The 23202-nt window shown below is 39.4% G+C and overlaps 3 protein-coding genes across 3 annotated transcripts; 2 read left to right on the top strand and 1 right to left on the bottom strand.

Annotated features, from left to right (window-relative positions):
- Positions 1 to 359: 359 nt before the first annotated feature.
- LOC130720665 (imidazoleglycerol-phosphate dehydratase, chloroplastic-like) lies at positions 360 to 4518 on the top strand. Its single transcript, XM_057571341.1, has 8 exons — positions 360 to 622; positions 708 to 832; positions 2108 to 2212; positions 2544 to 2636; positions 3049 to 3123; positions 3308 to 3370; positions 3669 to 3778; positions 4199 to 4518. The coding sequence occupies exons 1-8, from the start codon at positions 385 to 387 to the stop codon at positions 4224 to 4226; spliced, it is 837 nt and encodes a 278-aa protein (XP_057427324.1). The 5' UTR covers positions 360 to 384; the 3' UTR covers positions 4227 to 4518.
- A 377-nt stretch (positions 4519 to 4895) lies between these two features.
- Positions 4896 to 6953, bottom strand: LOC130718287 (photosystem II D1 precursor processing protein PSB27-H2, chloroplastic). The gene is made up of 4 exons (XM_057568837.1): positions 6810 to 6953; positions 6327 to 6446; positions 5348 to 5754; positions 4896 to 5173 (listed from the first exon to the last, which is right to left on the bottom strand). Exons 2-4 carry the CDS (start codon positions 6406 to 6408, stop codon positions 5036 to 5038), a joined length of 627 nt encoding a protein of 208 aa, XP_057424820.1. The 5' UTR covers positions 6409 to 6446; positions 6810 to 6953; the 3' UTR covers positions 4896 to 5035.
- Positions 6954 to 10507: 3554 nt separating this feature from the next.
- Positions 10508 to 22633, top strand: LOC130718219 (uncharacterized). The gene is made up of 3 exons (XM_057568742.1): positions 10508 to 11413; positions 13347 to 13654; positions 22112 to 22633. The coding sequence occupies exons 1-3, from the start codon at positions 10647 to 10649 to the stop codon at positions 22465 to 22467; spliced, it is 1431 nt and encodes a 476-aa protein (XP_057424725.1). The 5' UTR covers positions 10508 to 10646; the 3' UTR covers positions 22468 to 22633.
- The last annotated feature ends 569 nt before the right edge of the window (positions 22634 to 23202 follow it).

The raw sequence follows: 23202 nt of genomic DNA, 5'->3' as shown, positions 1-23202 counted from the left end.
TTCATGAAAAAATTAAGCAGAATAGCCAGAAATATTGATGAAATTAATTAAATTAATTTTATGCGATTTAAAAATCAATTAATATTTGATGGCATCATAAAAGTACGGCAGCTAGATTTGACACCCCACTCATTAGAAATGTCACCGCATTTTCGGAAATAAGGTTTCCGTAGTATTTTTTCACTCAAAAGTGAGATGTTACATGTATTTTGCACTACAAATCATGAATTAATTTCAGAATATAAGATTCCGAAATAATTCGGAACCCGAAAATCCGAAAATTGGGGGTGTGAAATCTAAAGGTTGGTTGGGGTGTCAAATCCCGCTCACTAAAATTACATAACATTTGTTCAGAAAACCTGTAATTTGATATTCGCAGTCTGAATGGAGCTAACTGCACCACCTCAGTGTCTTCTTCCAAAATGCCCTGCATCTCTGCGTCTGCAATCTAGGGTTTGCAATTTTCAGAGAACACCAAACCTAACATGCCCACCTTCCAAAGCTTCAATCTTTTCACTCAAACCCCACAATCTCACCTCAATGAATCCTCCCAGACCCATCTCCACCGCTGCTTTGGTGGGTAACAACAGTTCTGCCACAACAGCTTTGCCAGTTGACTCAGGTCAACACAAACCTCAACTTCTCTTCTTCTTCTTCAGATGGTGATGTCAAAATTTAATTTTTTCTGATTCTCTGGGATTTTTCAGGTGCTAGGATTGGAGAGGTGAAAAGGGTCACCAATGAGACCAATGTGTCAGTGAAAATTAACTTGGATGGGTCTGGAGTTGCTGATAGTAGCACTGGAATTCCCTTCCTTGATCATATGCTTGATGTCAGTAATTTCAACTCAATTGGAATTCATTCTTGTTGTTGATGCTGATGCTTTACATGCTACTTTGCTTCTTTTAACTTTTTTTTTAATCTCATTGTTGCTATGTGCCTTAGAACTTAATATGAGGTTGCACATGTGTATGAATGATCAAGAAGATAAATGATATAGGGGCCAAAAATAAATATTGAATAATTAACTAATTGAATCTGTTCTTAGTTTGATTTTGTTTATTTTGAGTGTATTATGTATTATATTAATGCAAATTGACTTGGTGGAACTCTCAGGTAGTATTTTTCATTAAATATCTTATCTCATTATTTTGTTCTAATATTTTAACAGTTATATATGTGAAAGTTTTAGAAGTTATTGACACTTTACACTGCTAGAAGTTGAGATTTTGATAAAAATTGTTCAGAAACTTTGCATAGCAAATTTTAACTTTGTTATAGGTGTGCACACATTATAAATAAAAGGATTAGTTTGCATTTCTTGAACATGTGTGTGGTTCTATGAATTGATATGAACTGAAGACTGAAGAGAAAAAAGATGGGATTTAGACTTGTTTATAGTATAAAGTGTTGAGCATGTGTGTGTTTATAGTTTGCATATCTTTAATGTGTCTGCCGCTGCTCCCATTACAAGCCATCTAATATTGTGTTGAGCGATAGCTTCTATGATCCCTTTCTCGATGTCGTCCTTCTGAGATTAACAACTTTATACTTTATGCTTTTCAAACTATAAAATTTAGATTTAAGATACTTTATACTTTTCAAATTTATAGTATTTCTCTAGCAATTTAAGATACTTATCATTTTGTTTTACATATAAAAAAATAAAAATCTTAACAATTACATATAAAAAAATAAAAATCTTAACAATTTTTGTTTACATAATAATTTAGGGCACACGTTTAATTCGGAAAAAAAAAATTACAGTATTCTGTGCACTTGATGCTAGCTGATAGCTGAGTAAAGTACATTCAAAGTTAGAATGTGTACTATTCCATCAGCATTCTTGCTATCTTAGAGTAATGAGCATGGGAATCTGCCATAAGAGATGTAAGGCTTGGTGGATGTGGGACGAATAAGGAACTTGTCTGCTAAACTCTCCTTGGAAATATCTGAATTGCTAAAATCTGATCATAGATGAGAAGTTTTTTATTTTCCTAATTTTTAACTTGAAAACTATATAATAAGGCTGCTAAGGATTTCAAATCATTCTATGGACGCAGTCACGGAATGATTAGCGAGACTAAACTCAGTTGTGACTTTTCAGCAACTTGCTTCACATGGACTGTTTGATGTACATGTAAAGGCTACTGGTGATATACATATTGATGATCATCACACAAATGAAGATGTCGCTCTTGCTATTGGAACGGTACTGCCAACAGCTAAGTGAGCTGTTTCTTTCTTTCTGTTTTTCCTTTAAACTCGATCATGCTTCATTTATCTTACTTTGAAGAGATTACTTAAATATTGGTGTCTGTTAAACATGAACATGCTTCATCATCTGATCATCATGCACTGAAGATATTACTTAAAGATTGATTTGCAAAGTTATTCCTATTGTATTTCACTTTATCCGTTATATGCACAATGGCATCTAACTAATTGGTTGCATAACAAGTATAATATGGATTTTAATATTTGCTACAATGGGGATTTGTAATTATGCAACAACTAAGAGGTTTTTATTACTTCATCTTCAGGCTTTGTTGCAAGCTCTTGGTGATAGGAAAGGTATTAACCGGTTTGGTAACTTCTCAGCTCCACTCGATGAAGCTTTGATACACGTTTCACTGGTAATTTGCACAATGTTTGGAGAAATAATCATTAATTCTTTGGTTTAAGGTTTAAGTTAATATGTGTTGCTGTTTTGGGGGAAAAGTGTAATTTATCCTTGCTTACGAATATGGTAAATGAATAAAGAAACTTTGACACAATGTTATGGCTTCTGTATCTGCATTTTAACATCATACATTATCATGTTGATGAATGCATATCAACAAATCCTGGCAAATGTTATATAGGAGTACGGAGTACCAATGAGTTTGTGTTGAGGCTCATTGGTTAACTTAGTTGTGCTTGCACACAATGTTTCTGAATTTGAACTTGGAAGTTCTTGTGTCCATTCTGGTAATATTTATGAGCTTGTTTTTCCACTATAAAATTTGTAGATGCTTTACTGTTGCTTTTATCCCTTACCTTGTCCAGGATTTGTCTGGCCGACCACATCTAAGTTATGATTTGGACATACCGACTCAGAGGGTTGGGACATATGACACTCAGGTACTACATGTCTGTTTAATTACTTCATCATTTACTCCAGAATCTTGTGCTTTTGACTATGGAGCTTCAAATTTTTCCAGCCCATATATTTAATTATGCAAATCATTTATTATATTTCACAGTTTCACTTTTCCCTTCATTCTTGCTAATTACTGATAAACCCTCTGGATATCCTCGTTTGCAGTTGGTGGAGCATTTCTTTCAGTCAATAGTGAATACATCTGGCATGACACTTCATATCCGGCAGGTATTAATACATACAACCTTGGTCATTATCAGTAATAGTCGTTTGTGAGTGTATTTGTGCATATATAATTGTAAAAGGAACACACTAAATGTTTTAGATGTTTTACCATGACTATTTGAAGTTTTCCAATTCCTTAGCCACGTGGCTTGTAAAATTGGGATGATCTTTCTATTTGCTTCATGCATTGAGCACATGTTCCAACTTGAATTTTCTGGGGCTTATGCTTTTTCTAGCTGATGGCTTTATTTCAATTTTGAAAACCTTTTAACACAATATATATGCATTCCTTGAAACACAGCTCGCTGGAAAAAATTCCCATCATATTATTGAGGCAACCTTCAAAGCTTTTGCTAGGGCTCTTCGACAAGCAACAGAGCATGATCCACGTCGCCGTGGAACAGTACCAAGGTCTGGTCTCTTCGAAACTGCTTCTTGTTCTTATACAAAGATGATGAGAATTAGATTTATTCCCTGGGTCACTCTGCTGCTAGTATTACTTAAAAACCATCTACTTTTTTTGTCCTTGTCTCTTGACAACAAGATTATCTCTGCTCTAGTATCAAAAGTTCAGTTTGTATCTTCAGAGGATAGAATAATCAATTTTACTTGTTGAAAGGTCACAGTTACCACTCCTTTATGAGACGCTGATTGCAGTTTAATGTGTGTTGACTAGCAGAATGCTCTTTTTGAATATCTGCCATCATATTTAGTAATACTAGGTGTAATTTATTAGTTGACATATCAGGGTTTTGTTTGCTCATATGCTCTTGCATTCACATCTGCAATTTTTCTACAGAATCTAATCTTACCCACCTTTTTTATGTGCAGTTCAAAAGGGGTTCTGTCACGTAGTTAATATCTTCAGCCGATATGCATGATTGGAGCTAATAATATGAGCGAACCTCCACAGTTCTTAAATTATATGCCTCCAAAATGACCCTGATAAATGCCAGTATTTGTCATAAAGTTACTGGGCTCTAGTATTGTTGTGCATTTACTCTGGAAGTAAATTATTTTCCTGGTGATTTTATACGTACATTTATTTTTGTAAAAATTTAGTGGGATTTACTTTGTTTTGTTGACAATGATTAGTCATGTCTCAGAATTATTATAGATTAATAAAAGGTTCAATTGCCCGTAAAAAAAAAGGTTCAATTGGATGGTTCGATCACATAATTTATTCAAATCGGTTCAGAACCAGTTTGGAATCGTTTTTATTTTTACCTAATTTTATGTGAGTTATCATTTTACTATATATACCATTAAAAATATGTTCAGCTGCTTTCACCAGTTCATTTTAAAATATTGCATAGAAAGGTCAATGCATAACCCGGGGGGCATTGGATTTAGAATTCACTGATGACAGTAAATAGAATGAAATAAAACATAAGATGAAAAAGGCCCATGTCATCTTTTCTTGTATCATGGAGTCCATAAAGCAAGAGACTCAAGTTTTTTCTTATTGAGGTAAGGAGGGGGTAATAATCAAAACCTAAACTAGGTAAATAAAATTCTCATGAAATAGTAAAAGTTAAATTCACTTCTTTTTTGTTTGATTTCTTTGCTACACAAGTTAAATACAATAATAAATTTGCTTACTCACATACCATTGTTTCAGGGAATTTGAAATGGTACTATTGTTTCAACAACATAAAGAAAGGTGTCCTACAAAAATTCCTCAGCAGTATTTAGATAATCTAATATTTCAGTCTTCACTTCCTCCGGCAATGGGGCTGATGGCCCTGCCCTTGAGTAAAACTTTGCCAAAGATCTGATTGCTTTCTCCAACATATCATATGATTCCTGAAATGAACAAACCCAGTCATTATCAGAAAAAAAAAAAAAAAAAGGAACAAACACAGCATGATCATATATTGGTATGAATGTAATCTGCAACAAATGCTCACAAATATGCTATTTCAAACATTGAATTTCATTGCTTGAGAGTCTTAAAAGATTTCAGTTAAAAGTATATACTTCTTGAGCAACATCCTGATTTCCCCTCCAACCACCCAAATAATCCCGAATTGACTCCTTTGCTGCGTCTGCAGTTCTTCTAAACTTGGCATTGTCATCAGGGACTTCATTTAACGATTCACGTAGCGTTTTCACTACTTCTCTTGCTGACTTCAAGTAAGCCTTTGGCAACACTTTCCCAGACTTTGATTTCTCATTAGGATCAAATAATGATTTGATGGCCCCAACAACTCCTTTATCATCATCCTCTTTGTCAGCTGAATTCTCTTCAGCAGATGCCATTAATGGTGATAAACCACCACAGGTCATGGTAACCAATGAAGTGCCAACACTGAGTAGAAGATGCCTGCGACTCGATGAAGCCTCCAAAGGAGGCAGTGCAATATTAGACCTGAATTGCAGTTTATCTGTTATATTGCAGAAGCAGTCAATAAATGGAGGACCTGCTGTTACTAAGCAAATCATGTTTGGATCAACTCCTCTTTCATTAGAATCAATTTTGAAACTCAAAACCTACACATAGAAACTTCTCCCTAAAATTGATTAATGCCTTCAGAATCAATTGTAGAAATGTTTCCAAATATGGACTAAGCAGGCAATGCAATGACAGATTTCAGAGAATGCCTAGACAGTGCAATTATGTTGTCCCCCTCTCATATTATAGTGTTGCTATAATGCTATTGATTCTACTTTCTTTCCTTTTTTCTTTTAATTCTCTGATGCATTCTAAGTTCTAACCAGATTAAATCATTGTCTTTCTACAATCGATTTTAAAATCAATACTAGGGAGAAACTCCTATGAGTAGCTTTCGGAGGTCAGAACTGATTCTGATGAAAGAGAAGTTGACGCAAACAAGCTAATAGAAGCAACAAATATACTATGAAAAATCGAAGTTGCAAATTACTTTCTTAAGAGGAAAAACAGAATTGAAAAAAGAAAGGGAGGGAGCAAAAAGTGTTTCAAGTAGTTAGAACATACCATGAATATCAAATCTTTTGATCCTTTCAACTGTTTTAGAACTTGTAATGGAACTCATATTTGCTGCAAGGATACTTGCCATTCTTCTTTATAAATTTCCACAATGCTGAGCTACATCCCCTGAGTACACAACACATAGCGGTAAGTCTCCTCACTCCTCAGTAAGTCTCTTCAGTGTTGCCATGACAATATTCATAGTTGGACACTAATACTTATACATGTACATATATCAGGGGGTTAAATCCAAATCGAAAATCCAGGAAGAAGTTGACAATACTACTTACTTCCAGTGGCTAAGTGCAGCAATGAACAGTTGAAAAATTCAGCCCCAAAATTCCCAAGTAAAATCACAAAATTTTCAGGTGTTTGTTGAACAAAAATGGTTGAACTTTGGGGGTAAAAATCTTAAGGGAATAATTGAAAACCACGTACAAGTAAATAAGTGCAACAACTGCATTTGGAAGCGTGTTTTTCTTCTCTTACCTGTGCAACTCCAAAGAATCTCTGCCTCAACGAACACTGCTCGCACCGCCACATAGGGGCTATCCAAAGGGAGAAGGCTAAAATGGCCATTAGATTTGCATGTATCTAAAAAATACCCTTTACAACATTTTTACAAAATTTACCCAAATCTATTTTAATTCATACTTTATGCCATGGGCATATGTGCTCTGCATCACGGGTTGGAATTTGGAAATATATAAGACTTTTCTAGAGGGTATAACTTTTTCAGGGTTAACCAAAGTATTCTCACAACCGATAATTGTAAGACTAGTCTCTCACTCCATTGTCAATGTGTTAAGTGGTAGGAGACGGATCAATGAGACTTTTCTATTAACAATAGTTTTTTTTCTAGAAGTCTAACTTAACACTCTAGCTTAAATCGGGTCAAACCATTTTTTTTATTCTTCGAAAAACAACAAGCGAAAACATCAAAATACCTAAGAAAAAGAAAACGAGTCTCTCAACAAGAGGTTCTCCAACTCAACAACTAGAGCCACCAATATGCGAATCTCGGGGGACGAGTTCAAACACCCAATTTCACGAGTCAATCAACAACCATGTTGCACCTACGATGGACCCTGCTGGTGATGACAGTCCAATCCTTATTCAAAAGTTGTCTTATTTCATGAAAGACAGGGGGACAAACGCACTCTCTCATCCTCCTTCAGCAATGATAGTAACTTTGCGCAATTCACCTCGCACACAACCTTCATGTAGCCTCTACTCCATGCCACAGAGAGCCTTTCCCTCATAGCAAACGCCTCTGCGCCTAAAACATCACCTCCCATAGTAAAGGAAGCAAAGCCAAAAGTCCAACACCCCACATCATCACACACAAGCCACATCTATCATCCTCTATGTAGTTGTTTTTAATCGCCATGAATTTATTTTTTAAAGTTAAATAATATTATTTAAAGTTACGCACACGTAGTATAACTATATAAACTAATAAAACTTTTTTTTTTTGATTGAAAGAGGGGGAACAAAGCCCCAAAGAAACAAACAACTACAAAGTTAAATGGGGAAAAGCTACCCCAATAACATCATCCCTAAACAGAGGGAACAAAGTACGTGGAATTTGACTACAACTAAATTCTTCTCCATTAGAATTATGACCCAAACTAGCTAGATGATCGTCACATCTATTGGCTTCTCTGTAAACGAAGTGGAAAGAAACATTCCAGTTGAGAGCAGCTAGGAATTGGATGTCTCTAACCAAATCTGAGCAAGGGTGCCCTCGAGGGCACCTCACTGTGATTAAATTGAACGTTGTTTTTGAGTCCATCTCAACTGTTACAGCAGCAGGAGCTAGGGGGAAGCAAGGCGCAGGCCCTTGAGAACACCCCATAATTCTGCTCTGGTTATGGAGCAGGTTCCCAAGGGGGAGAAAAAACCAGCAATCAGCTTCCCAAAATTGTCACGGATAAGTCCACCACAAGAAGCTTGAGAGGAGGGTTGAAAGACAGAACCATCAGTATTAATTTTCCAAATACCTGGTTTTGGGTGTCTCCATCTGATCAAGGTCTCTGTCTTTGGCCGCTTCAGAGGCCCATCAGGAAGGGTAAGGGAAGAAGCAACTTGGGATGCCAAACTAATAGCTGCAACAATGAAAGAATCCGGCACCAGAGTACGGTTGTTGAAAACCAAATCGCACTGATCTTTCCAAAGCTGCCAAACAATAACACCAAACAGGATAGGCCAGCTTATTCCATAGTTGTGAACAAAATTCTTTCCTAAGTTGGTAACCAGCCATTGGGATAGACCTTGGCTAAAGAAGCAGCTCCAGTCTTCTTATTTCACAAAGGCATTCCAGACATCCTTAATACAATCGCAGTCCCTGAGAGCATGCATCATTGTTTCTTCCTCCTCGTTACATCTAGGACATAGGCCATCATCAGTCATATTCCTCTTGGCTCTTTCTCCATTGGTGAGGAGCCTCTCATGAGCCACCTTCCACAACAAGGCTTGCGCACGAGGAGGTCCGCGGAATTCCCAGATAGCTTCGAATCTAGGATCCGGTTCCAGGGACAGGGAAGGGAAGAGGATTGGAGACATAGACTTGAGAGTAAAAGCACCATCAGGGCTATAACCCCAGTAAGGCAGATCTTCACCTATTTCCAAGTTGGGGGGGTTTAAAGCCATGATTTTATTGCAAATATTAGAGGGGAGAATCTGAGAAAGGACATACCAGTTCCAATTACCTTCAGATACAAAGCTAGCAACTGAGAGGTCCACATTCCACTCTTCAGGGATGTCACTAGGCATATGGTCTATAAGATTCCTCATATTAGGCACCCAAGAGTCTCTCCAGAAGGACACAGACATACCATTACCTATAGTCCAATAACTCCTTGTTCAACAACAGCCCAGGCTTTACAGATGCCTTTCCAAGTAGGAGAATCAGTGCTTTTTAGACTTGGGGGTTGTCTGAGGCGAGGGTTGAATTTGTACTTCGCCTTGAAAACTTTAGTCCAAAGGGAATCAGCATCAGCTAGGATACCCCGAGCTAGTTTAACCAAGTATCCCTGGTTAAGAGTATGAAGATCACGAAAACCTAGACCTCCTTGCTCCTTTGGAGAGCACACAGTCTCCCAATTAATAAGATGACATCTCCTTTTATCTGCTGTAGAGCCCCAAATAAAATTCCTACACAGTCTTTCAATTTCCTTGCACAGTCCCATAGGGATGGGAGTGGTTTGCATGACATAGGTAGGAAGACTGAGGAGACAACTCTGAGCTAGGGAGACACGCCCAGCAAAAGAAAGAGTGCTGACTTTCCAGCCTGAGAGTTTCTTCTTAACCTTTTATAGGAGGAAGTTGAAATTTTCCTTCTGCATCCTAGAGTGAAGGAGAGGGACACCAAGGTACATACCCAGGTTGAAGGTCCTCTGAATTCCTAAGGCTTCCGTCACTTGATTAGCTTTAGCATCATCTACATTTTTGGAGAAGAACACTCTTGAATTAGGAGGACTCACTTTCTGTCTCGAAGCTGAGCAGAATCTTCCAAGAATGCCATCAATAAGCAAAGCTTGATCTACAGAAGCTTCAGAAAAAAGGACAACATCGTCAGCAAAAAGAAGGTGAGAGAGAAGGACTCCTGGTCTACCAATGCTAAAAGGTTTCCACTCTCCTGAGGAGCAAGCATCCTGAATTGCCAAGGCTAGTCTTTCTATGCAGAGCACAAAGAGATAAGGGGAGATTGGATCTCCTTGTCTTATCCCTCTGGAAGGCTTGAAAGACTCCGAGTACCCTCCTCTCCAAGCAATAGCCATAGAGGAAGAAGAAATGCAACTCTTAATCAAGCTAACAAAACTGTGTCAAAACCAAAGAAGATTAAGGTTTCAACTATGAAAGACCATCTAAGCCTATCATAGGCTTTCTCCAGGTCTAGCTTGATAGCCATAACACCTTGTTTTCCTTTCATAGACTTCATAGAGTGAATCACCTCTTGAAAGATAAGGATATTATCTGTCGTGCTTCTTCCTTTGACAAAACTAGCTTGATTTGGAGAGACCAAGGAAGGTAAAGTGGAGCTCATTCTGTCAGCAAGAAAAAGTCTGCGTTAAATAACTTATCATCTAATCACATTGATATTTATTTATAAAAAAAATTATTGGTCGATTGATTGAGTTGCGAATAAGTAACCCAACTTATATATATTTCCACCTCTTTTCCAACTGATTCCATTCTTCATCTTAAAAAAAAATTTGTGAGGTTTAAGCGAGTGTTAGGAAGAGAATCACGATTCACGAAGTCAATTCCTGTGGTCAGATTTCGTTATCGGAGAAGAAGAATATCATCTCAATTCTCGGCCGGATGGCCGGCGGTAACCACCACAAGCCCTCTCCATCCAACCGCAAATCGCGTTGGGAGGCCAACTCATCCTCCGCCACCGCCGCCGCCTCCAACACCAAATCTCCATCGGATCCCAAACCCAAACCCAATAACACTACCCCCAACCCCAAACCTAACCCTAATCCTAGCCCCAAACATCCAACCGATCACCCACCCCTGATCCCCTTCCCCTTCCCTGAGCGCGGCCCACCACCCCCTCCAGCCTACGGCTTCCACATGCTCGATCGCCGAACCATCGTCCTCGCCGACGGCAGCGTCCGCTCCTACTTCGCTCTCCCCCCTGATTACCAGGATTTCGCGCCCCCACCCCGCCACCTCGACCGCTTCGACATGCGCTTCCCTCCACGCCCCGGTTTTCGGAATCCAATGGAACCTCCGGCGAAGAGGAAGTACGGCGATGAGGATGGCGGTGATGAATTTGCCAAGCAGAGGGAGCAGCTCTTGCGGAACGCTAACAATGGGTTTGCTAGTGGTGGGTCTCTCAAGCGAGATTTGGGTGGAGACGCTGCCGAGTCGAGGCCTTCGAAGCAGTCGAGGGTTGATGGTGTTGGTGGTAGTGGTAGTAATAGTGGTGTTAGGAACCTGCAGGTAGATCAGGATGCGTTGAAGAAAGCATTCTTTAACTTTGTGAAGCTCATCAATGAGAACACCACGCTGAAGAAGAGTTACTTGGAGGATGGAAAGCAAGGGCGGCTTCAGTGTGTGGCTTGTGGCAGTGCCAATGGCAGGTTTGGTTGAGTAGAATAGGATTCTGCTAATTATGATTTTTCCATGCTTATATTTTGTGCTTTCAATTTGTTTATAGCATCAATAGCATATATTTTGCGTGAATATAGGTTAAATATTGACCATAGCATAAGTCTTGGTAGAAATAAAGAATATAAGTTGATCAATATATGTAACTATAACTGGTTGTCTAGTTTGAGGGGAAGGGAGTAGAGGTTTCCTAATAAGAATCTACCGGTTGGTTCAGAAGTTTGGAGGGGAAGGGAGGGAGGGAATATGAGGGATAAAAATCCTATCACTCCTTAATTGGTTGATTTGGAGGTGAGGGAAAATGGCTTAGACTATGTTTGGTTATATGTATGCGTCATGCATTGCGAACCCCCCTCCTTCAGCTGAAAGGTTTCTGTTATTCTCCCTAAACTCCTGGGGTCCCATGCTCAGACGGCAAAGTCCAAGCTTAGTTCCTGGATTAGCGTTAGAGTGAAGATGTCTTTCCCTTCAATGTCTAGGGTATTTATAAGGTTTGGGTTGTCTCTTGGGCTCTTGGTTACATGAGACTTTATGGTTCACCTAGTGGCTTAATAATTGTCTTGATAACAATCCTTATGGTTGCGCGGCTATTTACGCTGGGTGACCAATTATGTGTCCAGGGGGTCCATTTGTTAGGGTCACGCCTTAGGCTGAGCGTCCTCCTTAAACAGTGCTACAATTGGAAAACAGTGAAATAGTGAGCCTTTGATGTTTATCTACTTGTACTGGCATGATTTATTTCTGTTGTTTATATGGAGTCATTTCCATGAAAGCATCCTTATTGAACTACGAGGTATTTATTGAGCCTATGTATTTCTGCTGTTGATATGATTTATCCGTTAGAAGTATTGAGAAGTGATGTTTGCAAGCCAGTTATTATGAAGTCAGTTGATGTTTTTTTAGGATTTGATGGATTGGGAAACTTAGTTCATTCATTAGATATTCTAATGATGTCACGGTTGCTGTCTCTCATAGTTCCTAAGATGGTTATTTACTTATATATAAATATTATTTATTTATTTATTATTATTATTATTATTATGTGACTGGCAAGTGGCTAGCTTCTTGCAAAAATTGTTCTCACTCATTGGAGTTCTTTTGCCTTATAACATGGCTGCAGCTTATTTTTGGTAGCAAATTTCTACTTTATTTTTGTTTATGTTTGGAGTTGTTTTACATTGTAGCTATTATGCCTCTTAACAACTTCATAGCTCTTTATGGCTTCTAATATGCCTTTACGTCTCTGTCATTTTTTATTTTGATTCTAATTGTTTTTTATTTTTGAAATGGCTGTTTCTGCCATCAATTTCTAATCTATGAAGGCAGTGTAGTCTTCCCTATCCAATATATAGTTTCTTCAGTCTCTTGGATAGGTTGTACGTGAGGTACAATGATAGTTTGAGTATGGTTATGGTGGTTATTACTTATTACAACTGCTTTTTGCTATTTGTCACAAAAAGAATTAGGATCATGGGCATTTTAGATGAGGATGATAGACCTTCTTTTGATTATTATTTCAAATAGACACGTGAACTGCACTGCATCCATTTGGCGTATTCCATGATCATTAGAACCATGGTACCATGCTCAATCCTAATATACATTTTCTCATGTTTCTTTTAAATCCCCTTTATACCTGCTGTTATGCGTGAGTTCTTTTAGCTAAGCTGTCCTTTTTCTACTGGGACTTAGCTTTATAAGTTCCTTGTTATTCCAGTTGGTGCCCTTTAGTCATTAGAACATTGCTTCTGGGGTTGAGTTTCAGTGTCATGTTTGGTCAATGTGGTGAATATAGTTTAAAGGTGGTGAATGTGTTCTATTTGCCTTCTATATATACTTAGAAGTTGGTTACGAGATGGAAACCTAAAATATATTCTTCAATGTCATTGGTATGCCAAATTTCAGGTCCGCTAAAGAATTTCCAGATATGCATGCCCTTGTTATGCACTCTTACAACTCAGATAATGCTGATTTACATGTTGATCATTTGGGATTACACAAAGCACTATGTGTCTTAATGGGTTGGAACTACTCAAAGCCTCCTGATAACTCAAAGACATATCAGTTTCTATCTGCTGATGAAGCAGCAGCAAATCAGGATGATCTGATCATGTGGCCACCTTTGGTGATCATTCATAACACTAATACCGGAAAAAGTAGAGATGGTCGTATGGAGGGTATGGGAATCAAAGCGATGGATGCTAAAATTAGAGGTATTAAGTACCTCTCCATTCTTTAACATCTTCTGTTACAATGTCTCTCTTATTGGTCTGATTGACTTCATGTAAATCTTGCTTGCATTCTGAGTCGGCCCTTAATAGCAGTTTCAGCTGGAAACACTTGATTACCTAATACTTCTTAGTTAGGCAACCTCTGCTTTAGGCTACAGTTTAACGAAATACTCTTAGGACACTCTCTTTTAAGATAACGAAATAAAAAAGTCATTTCAATTTTATAGGACTTGTCAATAATATCAATTCGGGATTGAAACACTAGAGATACATGCAACATCTGAAATGGTGACCAACGGGTACTTGAAGCAGGCTAAGATAGTAAGATTTACTTTTAGTTTATGTATGTTGCCATTGGTATCCGGAATCTAATGGGTCGTTCCCTATCAATACCCCGCCCTAAAAGATTCACAACACCTGGATTGGTGCTCTGATACCAAATTGATAGGAACAGAATTTATTTTAAAGTAATTATACAACTCTGGTTTTCGAGAGTGATGAGGTAATTAGAGACTAACAGGAACTATAGATGAATTAAGAGACTGAAACGAAGTTTGTATTGATGAAGAAAAGGAAAATACAGATTAGGATAGTAGTGTATTGCTAGAAAGCTCTAACAACCCAAAGAGAAGCTCGAATGGCTTTCTCTCTCTAAAGAGATTCCTCTCTCTCTCACTATAACAGAAATGCAATCCTCGATGCCCCCTGTCAACCACACCTCATCATTCCTTATACTCACTCCCTAACTAACTCATTCTTCTCTCCTGCCTTTGGACAGCTCAGCAGCTTTCCCTTTCTTTCTCGTGTAGACTTTCCATATTGTGGGCTTACCAAGGCCCAAGTTCCCTTGAATATTTGAGTTTCTATCAACTCCTGCCTCCTTAGGAACAGCCTTGTCCTCAAGGCAGAATTCAGGAAACTGTCCTGCAAGAACCTCATCATCTTCCCAGGTTACATCATCTAAGGACTTGTGCTTCCACTTGATTAAACTTTGATGGACCTCTCTGTCTCCTTGCCTGATAGTCCTGGAGCCCAGTATTGACTCAGGATACACATCAGCAGCTTCATCAATGCCTAAGTCTCTAGGCAATTCTCCTTGCACCTGATAGTTTCCCACTGCTCGTTTCAGGAGGGACACATGGAAAACAGGGTGGATTCTGGAGTCTTCTGGTAATTTGAGTTTGTAAGCCACAGCCCCTATTTGAGCTTCAATCTGAAATGGGCCATAGAACCTAGCAGCCAGCTTCTGGTTAATTCTCTTAACTACTGAATGTTGCCTGTGGGGTCTGAGCTTAAGAAACACCCATTCCCCTACTCCAAAATTTAAGTCCCTTCTCTTCTTGTTAGCATAACTGGCCATTTGTTCCTGAGCTTTCTTCAAGTGTGCCCTTAGTTGCCTTAGAGCTTCATCTCTTTCACTTAGTTCTAAAGCAACAGCTGCCACTTTAGTTTCATTGGAGAGAAACCTTACCAAGGGGGGAGCTTTCCTTCCATAGACCACTTCAAATGGAGTCAAACCCGTAGAGCTATGGAAGGTAGAATTGTACCAAAATTCAGCCCAAGGGACCCAATAGGACCATGACTTAGGATGATCTGAAGCAAAGCACCTGAGGTAACTCTCCAAACATCTATTGATGACCTCAGTCTGACCATCAGTCTCAGGATGATAGGCTGAGCTCATTTTCAATTTGGTCCCTTGCAGTTTGAATAGCTCTGCCCAAAAGTGACTAACAAAAATGGGATCTCTATCACTGATGACAGTGCTTGGCACCCCATGTAGCCTTACAATCTCTCTGGTAAACACCTCAGCAATAGATTTGGCAGTGTAAGGATGCTTGAGTAAGATGAAGTGACTGTATTTGGATAATCTATCCACCACTACCAGAATTGCTTCATAACCCTTTGACTTAGGAAGCCCTGTAATGAAATCTAGAGAGAGATCCTCCCATACTGCATTAGGAATCGGAAGAGGTTGTAGTAGACCCCCAGGAGATGTGGAACTGTATTTCTGCCTTTGGCAGACATCACAAGATCTCACAAAGTCTCTAATTGTCTTCTGCATGCCTACCCAATAGAGTGAATCTGCCAGTCGTCTATAGGTTCTAAAAAACCCTGAATGTCCCCCAGAAGGAGAACTATGGTATTCTTGCAACAGCCAAGGAATTGAGGGAGATGTGGGGGAGAGTACCAATCTGCCATGATACAAGAGAACCCCTTGCTGAACAACAAACCCAGGTTTGGACTGAGGGTTACTCTGAACTTCTTGAAGGAACTTCTGAATGTAAGGATCATTGGCTATCTCCTCCAAAAGTTTCTTCCTATCCTCCCACACAGGAAAAGACAACAGAGTTTTGAGCTCCTCCTCATCAAAGCACCTTGAAAGAGCATCAGCTGCCTTGTTTTCTTGCCCTGGCTTGTATTTTACCTCAAACTGGTAACCCAGAAGCTTTGCCAACCAACACTGCTGATCTGGAGAAGTTATCTTCTGCTGCAAAAAGTGTTTCAAACTCCTGTGATCAGTATACACCACAAAAGCCTTTCCCAACAAGTAGTGCCTCCAGTGTTGGATGCACAAAACCAGTGCCATCAGCTCCTTTTCATACACAGATTTTGCCAAATTCCCCATAGACAGGGCCTTACTGAAAAAGCTATGGGCTGTCGCTTTTGCATTAACACAGCTCCAATGCCCCTCCCTGCTGCATCACATTCCACCTCAAAAGGCTCATCAAAGTTGGGCAAAGCTAGCACAGGAGGGCTTGTCATGACTACTTTCAATTGTTGGAAAGCCTTCTGTGCCTCAAGTCCCCAAGAAAAATTGTCTTTCTTGGTCAGCTCAGTGAGTGGTCTTGCCATTTTGCCATAGTCTTTGATAAACTTCCTATAGTAGCCAGTTAAGCCCAAGAACCCTCTCACTCCTTTGACATTTTTGGGTGTTGGCCAATCCACAATACACTGGATCTTCTCTGGGTCCACTGCAACTCCAGCTCCTGAAATGATGTGGCCCAAGTAGTCTATTTGTGCACATCCAAATTTACACTTCGTCTGGTTTGCTACAAAACGATTATCCAGTAACACTGTCAAAACAGTTCTAAGGTGATCTTGATGCTCTAACATAGTCTTACTATAGATTAGAATATCATCAAAGAAGACCAAGACAAATTTTCTCAAGTAGGGCCTAAAAATGTCGTTCATTATAGCTTGAAAAGTTGCTGGTGCATTCATCAACCCAAATGGCATTACCAAGTATTCATAATGACCATTATGAGTCCTAAAAGCAGTTTTAGGAATGTCCTCTTCATGGACTCTAATTTGATGGTAACCAGACTTTAAGTCAATCTTGGAAAAAATAGCAGCACCATTTAATTCATCTAAAAGCTCATCTACAATGGGAATAGGATACTTATCTGGGATTGTAGCTTTGTTCAAAGCTCGATAATCCACACACATTCTCCAGCTTTTATCTTTCTTCTTCACTAGGATTACAGGACTTGAATAGGCACTCATACTTGGCCTAATGATTCCAGCTTCCATCAGCTCTGCCACTTGTCTCTCAATTTCCTCCTTTTGATGGTGTGGGTATCTATAGGGCCTAACATTGATAGTTCCATGACCTGGAATCAAATTGATTTGGTGCACCTTGGTTCTGACAGGAGGCAATTGAATTTTCTTGGAGAAAACTGCTTGGAATTCCTCCAGCACATTCTTGATCATCAAAGGTACTTCGAGTACTGCTTTAGCCATCTCTGAGGTTTGCAGTTGAGGTCCCCAATATTCTAATTGTATTCTGCCCTGAGTGTTGCTGAGAAATGCGTGAAGGTTGCTTTGCTTGCTATCCTTGATCCTCATACCCTGCAATTTTACCACTTCATTCCCATACACAAACTGCATAGTCAAGAACTTCCAATCCATTATCACCTCTCCCAAAGTGCTAAGCCAAGCAACACCTAGCACCATGTCCAGTCCCCCCAGCTCCAAAACCAATGCATCAATAACAATCTCAATCTTTCCCAGTCGTGCTTTGATTCCCTTGCAGATCCCTATTGACATCACCCTATGCCCATCTCCGAGCTTGATGCTCTTTGACAAAGGAGTGATTATCAAACCCAGTGCAGCGACGACCTTGGGTGAAATGAAATTGTGGCTTGCTCCACTATCCACTAAGATCAGCAATTCCACACTACCTACTTGACCCAATATTTTCATGGTTTGATGCTCACCCAAACACCCCAATACTCCCATGAGTTTACACTCTACAGTTTCCTCTTCTTCGCATACTTCAGGTTCACCCTCCTCAAGCATTACGATTTCACCATCTTCATCAATGGTTTCTCCCTCACCAAGAATCAAGACTCGCAGGGATCGTTCTGGGCACTTATGCAAGGTGGGGTGATATTTCCCTCCACACTTGAAGCACAACCCCTTGGCCCGCCTCTCGGCGATTTCTTCCACCTGGAAACTTCTGACCCCCTTCCATCGCTCCGACGACCCTGAGCGGTGGTCGCCGTCGCTCTTGCGCGCTGTCAAGCCCGGCGGCGAGGAAACACTCGTGTTGGACCCAGCGGAACTGAAAGATCGGGTCTGGTTTGACCCACCGGGTTTAGAAAAGCGGGCCACATCTTTACTTCCCAGCCCACTCTTGTTAGCAAACGACCCGGCCCAATTTCCTTGACCCGAACGCTCGTACCCAAGTCGTTTTACAACCCGTTTACCTTCATCCTCATCTTCTTCCTTGAGTTCATCCTCTACGTCCTTTGCGATGCGCATCATCTCCATGCGAGTGCTTGGATTTAGAGTTCGCACGCGTCGACGAATCGTCGGTTTCAACCCGCTCATGAAGTAACCCATGTATTGGTCCTCCGGTAACCTTCCCACCTGAGATGAGAGAAGCTCGAATGCCTCCACGAACTCCTCCACGCTTCCGCGTTGTCGAAGCGTCGACAGCTCCTCAAATGGGTTTTCCAACCGACGTCCTCCGTAACGAGCGATCAATGCTCGTTTGAGCTTTTCCCAAGATAACTCGTCTTCTGTTTCCATCAACAAATTGAACCAATGGATCGTCGATCCTTCCATGCTCAAACGTGCCAGCTTCACTCGTAACTCATCTGGTGTGCCCTGCACATCGAAATAGATTTCCGCTCGCGTAATCCAGGCCACTGGGTCATCTCCTTCGAACATGGGTAGCTTCACCTTCTTCCCGGCGAGGCGCGACTCACCCAGATTGGAGTCCCCTGTCGAGGCTTCCCCTTCGTAGACCACCTTTTTCCCCACTTGCTTACTGAGCTCAGTAAGCACTAGACTCTGCTGCTGCATCTGGAGTGCTAGTTCCTGCAGCGTCGCAGTCACTGTACCCATCTGAGTTTCCAGAGCTTCCATTCGATCAGTCATTTTGGGTGGCATCTACCAACACTGGTTCCAGAGATGGTGTTGATGATCCGGTAGGTCGGACCAATTGATGAGGTAATTAGAGACTAACAGGAACTATAGATGAATTAAGAGACTGAAACGAAGTTTGTATTGATGAAGAAAAGGAAAATACAGATTAGGATAGTAGTGTATTGCTAGAAAGCTCTAACAACCCAAAGAGAAGCTCGAATGGCTTTCTCTCTCTAAAGAGATTCCTCTCTCTCTCACTATAACAGAAATGCAATCCTCGATGCCCCCTGTCAACCACACCTCATCATTCCTTATACTCACTCCCTAACTAACTCATTCTTCTCTCCTGCCTTTGGACAGCTCAGCAGCTTTCCCTTTCTTTCTCGTGTAGACTTTCCATATTGTGGGCTTACCAAGGCCCAAGTTCCCTTGAATATTTGAGTTTCTATCAACGAGCCAGTCTCTCCTATAGATTCTGGAATTCAAGAGTCAAGTCCCTCTCCTAAAACACACAACTTCTGAATATCCTTCAGTTCAGACCCAACCCCTAATATATAACTACTGCTATATAATAACTGCTGCTGTCTAATTTAAATTCAAACTATAACAGTTACTAACTGCTAAAACTACCCAACTTATAATAATTAAATAATAACTTCCTAACTGCTATCTAACTGCTGTCACTGTTCATGCGCGCTACTGTTCATGCGCATTGTTCATTGTACTCTGTGTTGGCTGCTGCTGCTCCTTGCTGTCCAGAATCTAATGGGCTGTTCCCTATCACATTCCCAGATCTTGCACACCATAGGTGCTGAGAAATTTTAAAACAACAATGTAATACAGCTTTGTGGAAGCTGTTAATTACTTAATTTGTCTTCTGTATGTCTCATATGTTACATCTTCCTCTCTGAGGATTGTTGTCACTTTCTGTTAATATGGTTTTGCTATGTGTGAGAAGTTAGCTTTGATATGTAGATATTAGAGTTGCGAGTTTTCATCACCATTCTTGCATGTTCCATCATATGTTTATCTGCTCTTGATGAATGGAGCTTAGTTGTTAACTTCTTGCAGCAATTTACATTGTCATTTTGACAAGATTTATGCCAATCACCGACGAATTTTAATTTGAACTGTTTGGAATTTTTGATACATGATGCATAGCTGATTTATTCAACTTGAGTAGATGCGTTAGGATCATTATATGGTTTTCTTTCAGTTCGCATATTAGGTATCGGTTAGATTCTTTGTAGCCTACCCGAATGGTTTAGGTTGTAAGTAGTTCAGAATGTTGATTTTGGGGTGTGATTGGATGAGAGTTTCATACTAACTCTTAGGTCTATCTCCCTGTAATCAGTATATATTATCATTCTTGAATGAGATTGTGGTAGGGAACGTATAGGAAGTGAAAGGCAGTCACATTTCATACTTGCTGTGTTTTGACAGAATAAAGGGTTGTCTGAATTAGATCACGTCCTTTCACCCTTTTTTCTGTTTGCAATTTGATTCATTGGATTCTTTTTTGTTTAAATTTTGATTTTCCTTGACTGGCTTAAAAGCTGTCTCCTTGATATTCATTCATGCATGAACATTTGTGTTTATATTTTGATGACAGTCAGTTATAGTCTACAACCAAGAAAGTAGGTTATGAACATTATTATGGGTTGGTTCTTCATGTGGTGTCTATCATTTCCTGATATCATTCTAGTTCTTAACTTAACTATGTTGTCCTTTGAAATGTGTGTGGACATATAGTCCATTTATGTATGCAACTACATTCATGTATTCATGCACGTGTTTACTGGACGACCTAGAAAGCAAGTATCATTTATGTTGTTACCAGGTGACTGTTCATTTGTGTTTATTATTTTTCGCCAGTCACTCAACATATTTGAGTGAGTGCTTGTGCATATCTGTACTTACCTGTCTATTTATTGACGCACACATGTGGCTGTGAATTAATGCACATGTGTTTGTTGACATTTTATTGACATCCAGTGGTACAACCAAAAGACTGGGTGAACATTACTGTGGTGTAGCTCTTCATTTTGTGTAGATAATTTCTCTACATTACTCTAGTTGACTCTTATCTATTTTCTTTTTACAAATAGCATTAAGTATATATATGTTGAGATCCGGAATTTTAAACTAGACTTGTAGCTTGTTTGCATTTTTATCTAGTTGATACGACGCTATTGCCTTGATTTTAAACAAGGTTTAAAGGTGTTGATTTAATCTATAGGCTTTCCGATCCAGAGTCTGTTTAATTTTATGAATTATAATAGTGTTTGTCAAGTGCTGTGGTACCTAATGTCATGTAAACGGAGTGATTATTGTTTTTTTCATTCCTGGATTCAGCTTTCTTGGCTTTATTAGATAATTTGTTACCTTTTTGATGGTTGTGTGAAATATGTATGTCCTCTGCTTACACATCCGTTCTATTTTCATTTTGCTTTTCTAGCTACTTATTAATTCATCTTCTTAAATATGTATCTCTTAAACCCTCTATTTGTTACCTACTAGCCTGCGGGTTCTGCTAATTGTCGTTAATGTAATCTTACTACAGTTGCTTATCTGGTCTGTGACCTAATTTCATTCAAACCTGTTTTTGGTTTGGGTCATATTAGATTAGACATTGATCTATTTTACCTAATAAATTGTCTTTACTGGTAGATAGAAATTTATCACTTGGGAAAAGTTTCTCCCCTGTTGTCTATACTGTTGAGTCTTTTGATATAGATGGTTTGTCTTACTATCCTGCCCTTTTTTTTCCTCTCCACATCCACCAGATTTTGCTCCTATATATCTCCTTAACAATAGCTTAGGTTGGACTATAAATCTCCTATTAAAAGTAAATTAATTGGCCTAGTTCCTTAAATGGCAGCATTTATGTCCACAGCTGCCATTGCCATATGCTTTAAAATTTGTCATATAGGTGCAAACAACTCATTGTTAGGAAGCACTTCAAGGTCTGAAGATTTTGTGATCATCCATTCAATTATCTGATGATAGTGAAACTTTTTTTGACAATATGTTTTTTCCATCTGATATTCATGCATGGTTTTCCAGAGCTTGGATTTACGGGTGGCAAATCAAAGTCATTATATGGAAGAGAAGGTCATTTGGGCATAACACTGGTTAAATTTGCTGGGGACCAGTCGGGCCTTAAAGAGGCTATACGGCTTGCTGAACACTTTGAGAAGGAAAATCATGGTCGCAAGGATTGGGCCCGTGTGCAGCCCCAAATATTAGGAAAGGATGATGAGAACAATCCAAACCTTGTGAAGGTGGATGAGAAAAAAGGAGACAAAAGGAGGATCTTGTATGGCTATTTAGGAACTGCTTTTGATCTTGACAAAGTTGATTTTGACACAAGGAAGAAGCTAGTCATAGAGAGCTGGAGAGAATACAAACCGTCCATGTAGTTTCTGGGCTACATGGAATAGCAGTGTAAAATTATTTGTAGATTGTTCTGGAGAAAGTCTTTCCCTTTTGCGTTATAGTGCTAATTCCGATAAGAGCTTTAAATAATATTGTACTAACCGTTTCAATGTACCATAGGAGGCAGGGTCGCCTACATTTTTATTCTAACTTTCCTGATTCATCTTGATTTTACCTGCTGTAGTTTACAGTCGGCACATTAGGGAGATTTGTTGCCTTTCCACCATCTCACAACCTGGAATGCACATACTTTACTTAAAGCCAATGACTGGAATCTAATGTCATGGTTTTTTCCCTGGCTTTCCCCACGTTGGATGGGGACTCATTGTTTAGAGTTAAACTTTTTCACTTTTTTTTTCTGTGTGGTTATAGAAGCAGGGTTGGAGATTATGTATGGTTTCTTGAAAACCGTGTAAATCCCTCACTAGAAGCCCATATCTTGTTGATTGTTTAGTTTAATTTAATTGATTGATTAAATCCCTCTGTTGACTACTCGTTCTTAGTTGATTATTCATTTATTCCTTTAGATTTTCCTGTTTACTTATTGAATTTTTGACGGGGTATCGAGTATAGGGCCCAGCGATGACTGATGATAAATATAACTTGTACTGCAGTCTTTCATTCTATCCTAACCAAAGGTTGTACCTGAGTTTAAACGTAAAACACTATTAACATGTTTGGATCCGTGTTTAAACTTTACATCATCATCTTTCTCTTAT

Source organism: Lotus japonicus, chromosome 5, assembly GCF_012489685.1.
Source record: "Lotus japonicus ecotype B-129 chromosome 5, LjGifu_v1.2".
Taxonomy (NCBI): Eukaryota; Viridiplantae; Streptophyta; class Magnoliopsida; order Fabales; family Fabaceae; genus Lotus; species Lotus japonicus.
The sequence above is the reverse complement of the archived record's forward strand: the minus strand, read 5'-3'. Positions and strand labels throughout refer to the sequence as shown.

Coding starts and splice junctions, on each gene's coding strand:
- LOC130718287 (XM_057568837.1), bottom strand. CDS start 6,408: ATGGCAAGTATCCTTGCAGCAAATATGAGTTCCATTACAAGTTCTAAA. Junction 5,755..6,326: donor CAAAAGATTTGATATTCATG/GTATGTTCTAAC, acceptor GCAATATAACAG/ATAAACTGCAATTCAGGTCT. Junction 5,174..5,347: donor ATCAGGATGTTGCTCAAGAA/GTATATACTTTT, acceptor TGTTCATTTCAG/GAATCATATGATATGTTGGA.
- LOC130720665 (XM_057571341.1), top strand. CDS start 385: ATGGAGCTAACTGCACCACCTCAGTGTCTTCTTCCAAAATGCCCTGCA. Junction 623..707: donor AGCTTTGCCAGTTGACTCAG/GTCAACACAAAC, acceptor GGGATTTTTCAG/GTGCTAGGATTGGAGAGGTG. Junction 3,779..4,198: donor CGCCGTGGAACAGTACCAAG/GTCTGGTCTCTT, acceptor TTTTATGTGCAG/TTCAAAAGGGGTTCTGTCAC.
- LOC130718219 (XM_057568742.1), top strand. CDS start 10,647: ATGGCCGGCGGTAACCACCACAAGCCCTCTCCATCCAACCGCAAATCG. Junction 11,414..13,346: donor TGTGGCAGTGCCAATGGCAG/GTTTGGTTGAGT, acceptor GCCAAATTTCAG/GTCCGCTAAAGAATTTCCAG. Junction 13,655..22,111: donor GATGGATGCTAAAATTAGAG/GTATTAAGTACC, acceptor ATGGTTTTCCAG/AGCTTGGATTTACGGGTGGC.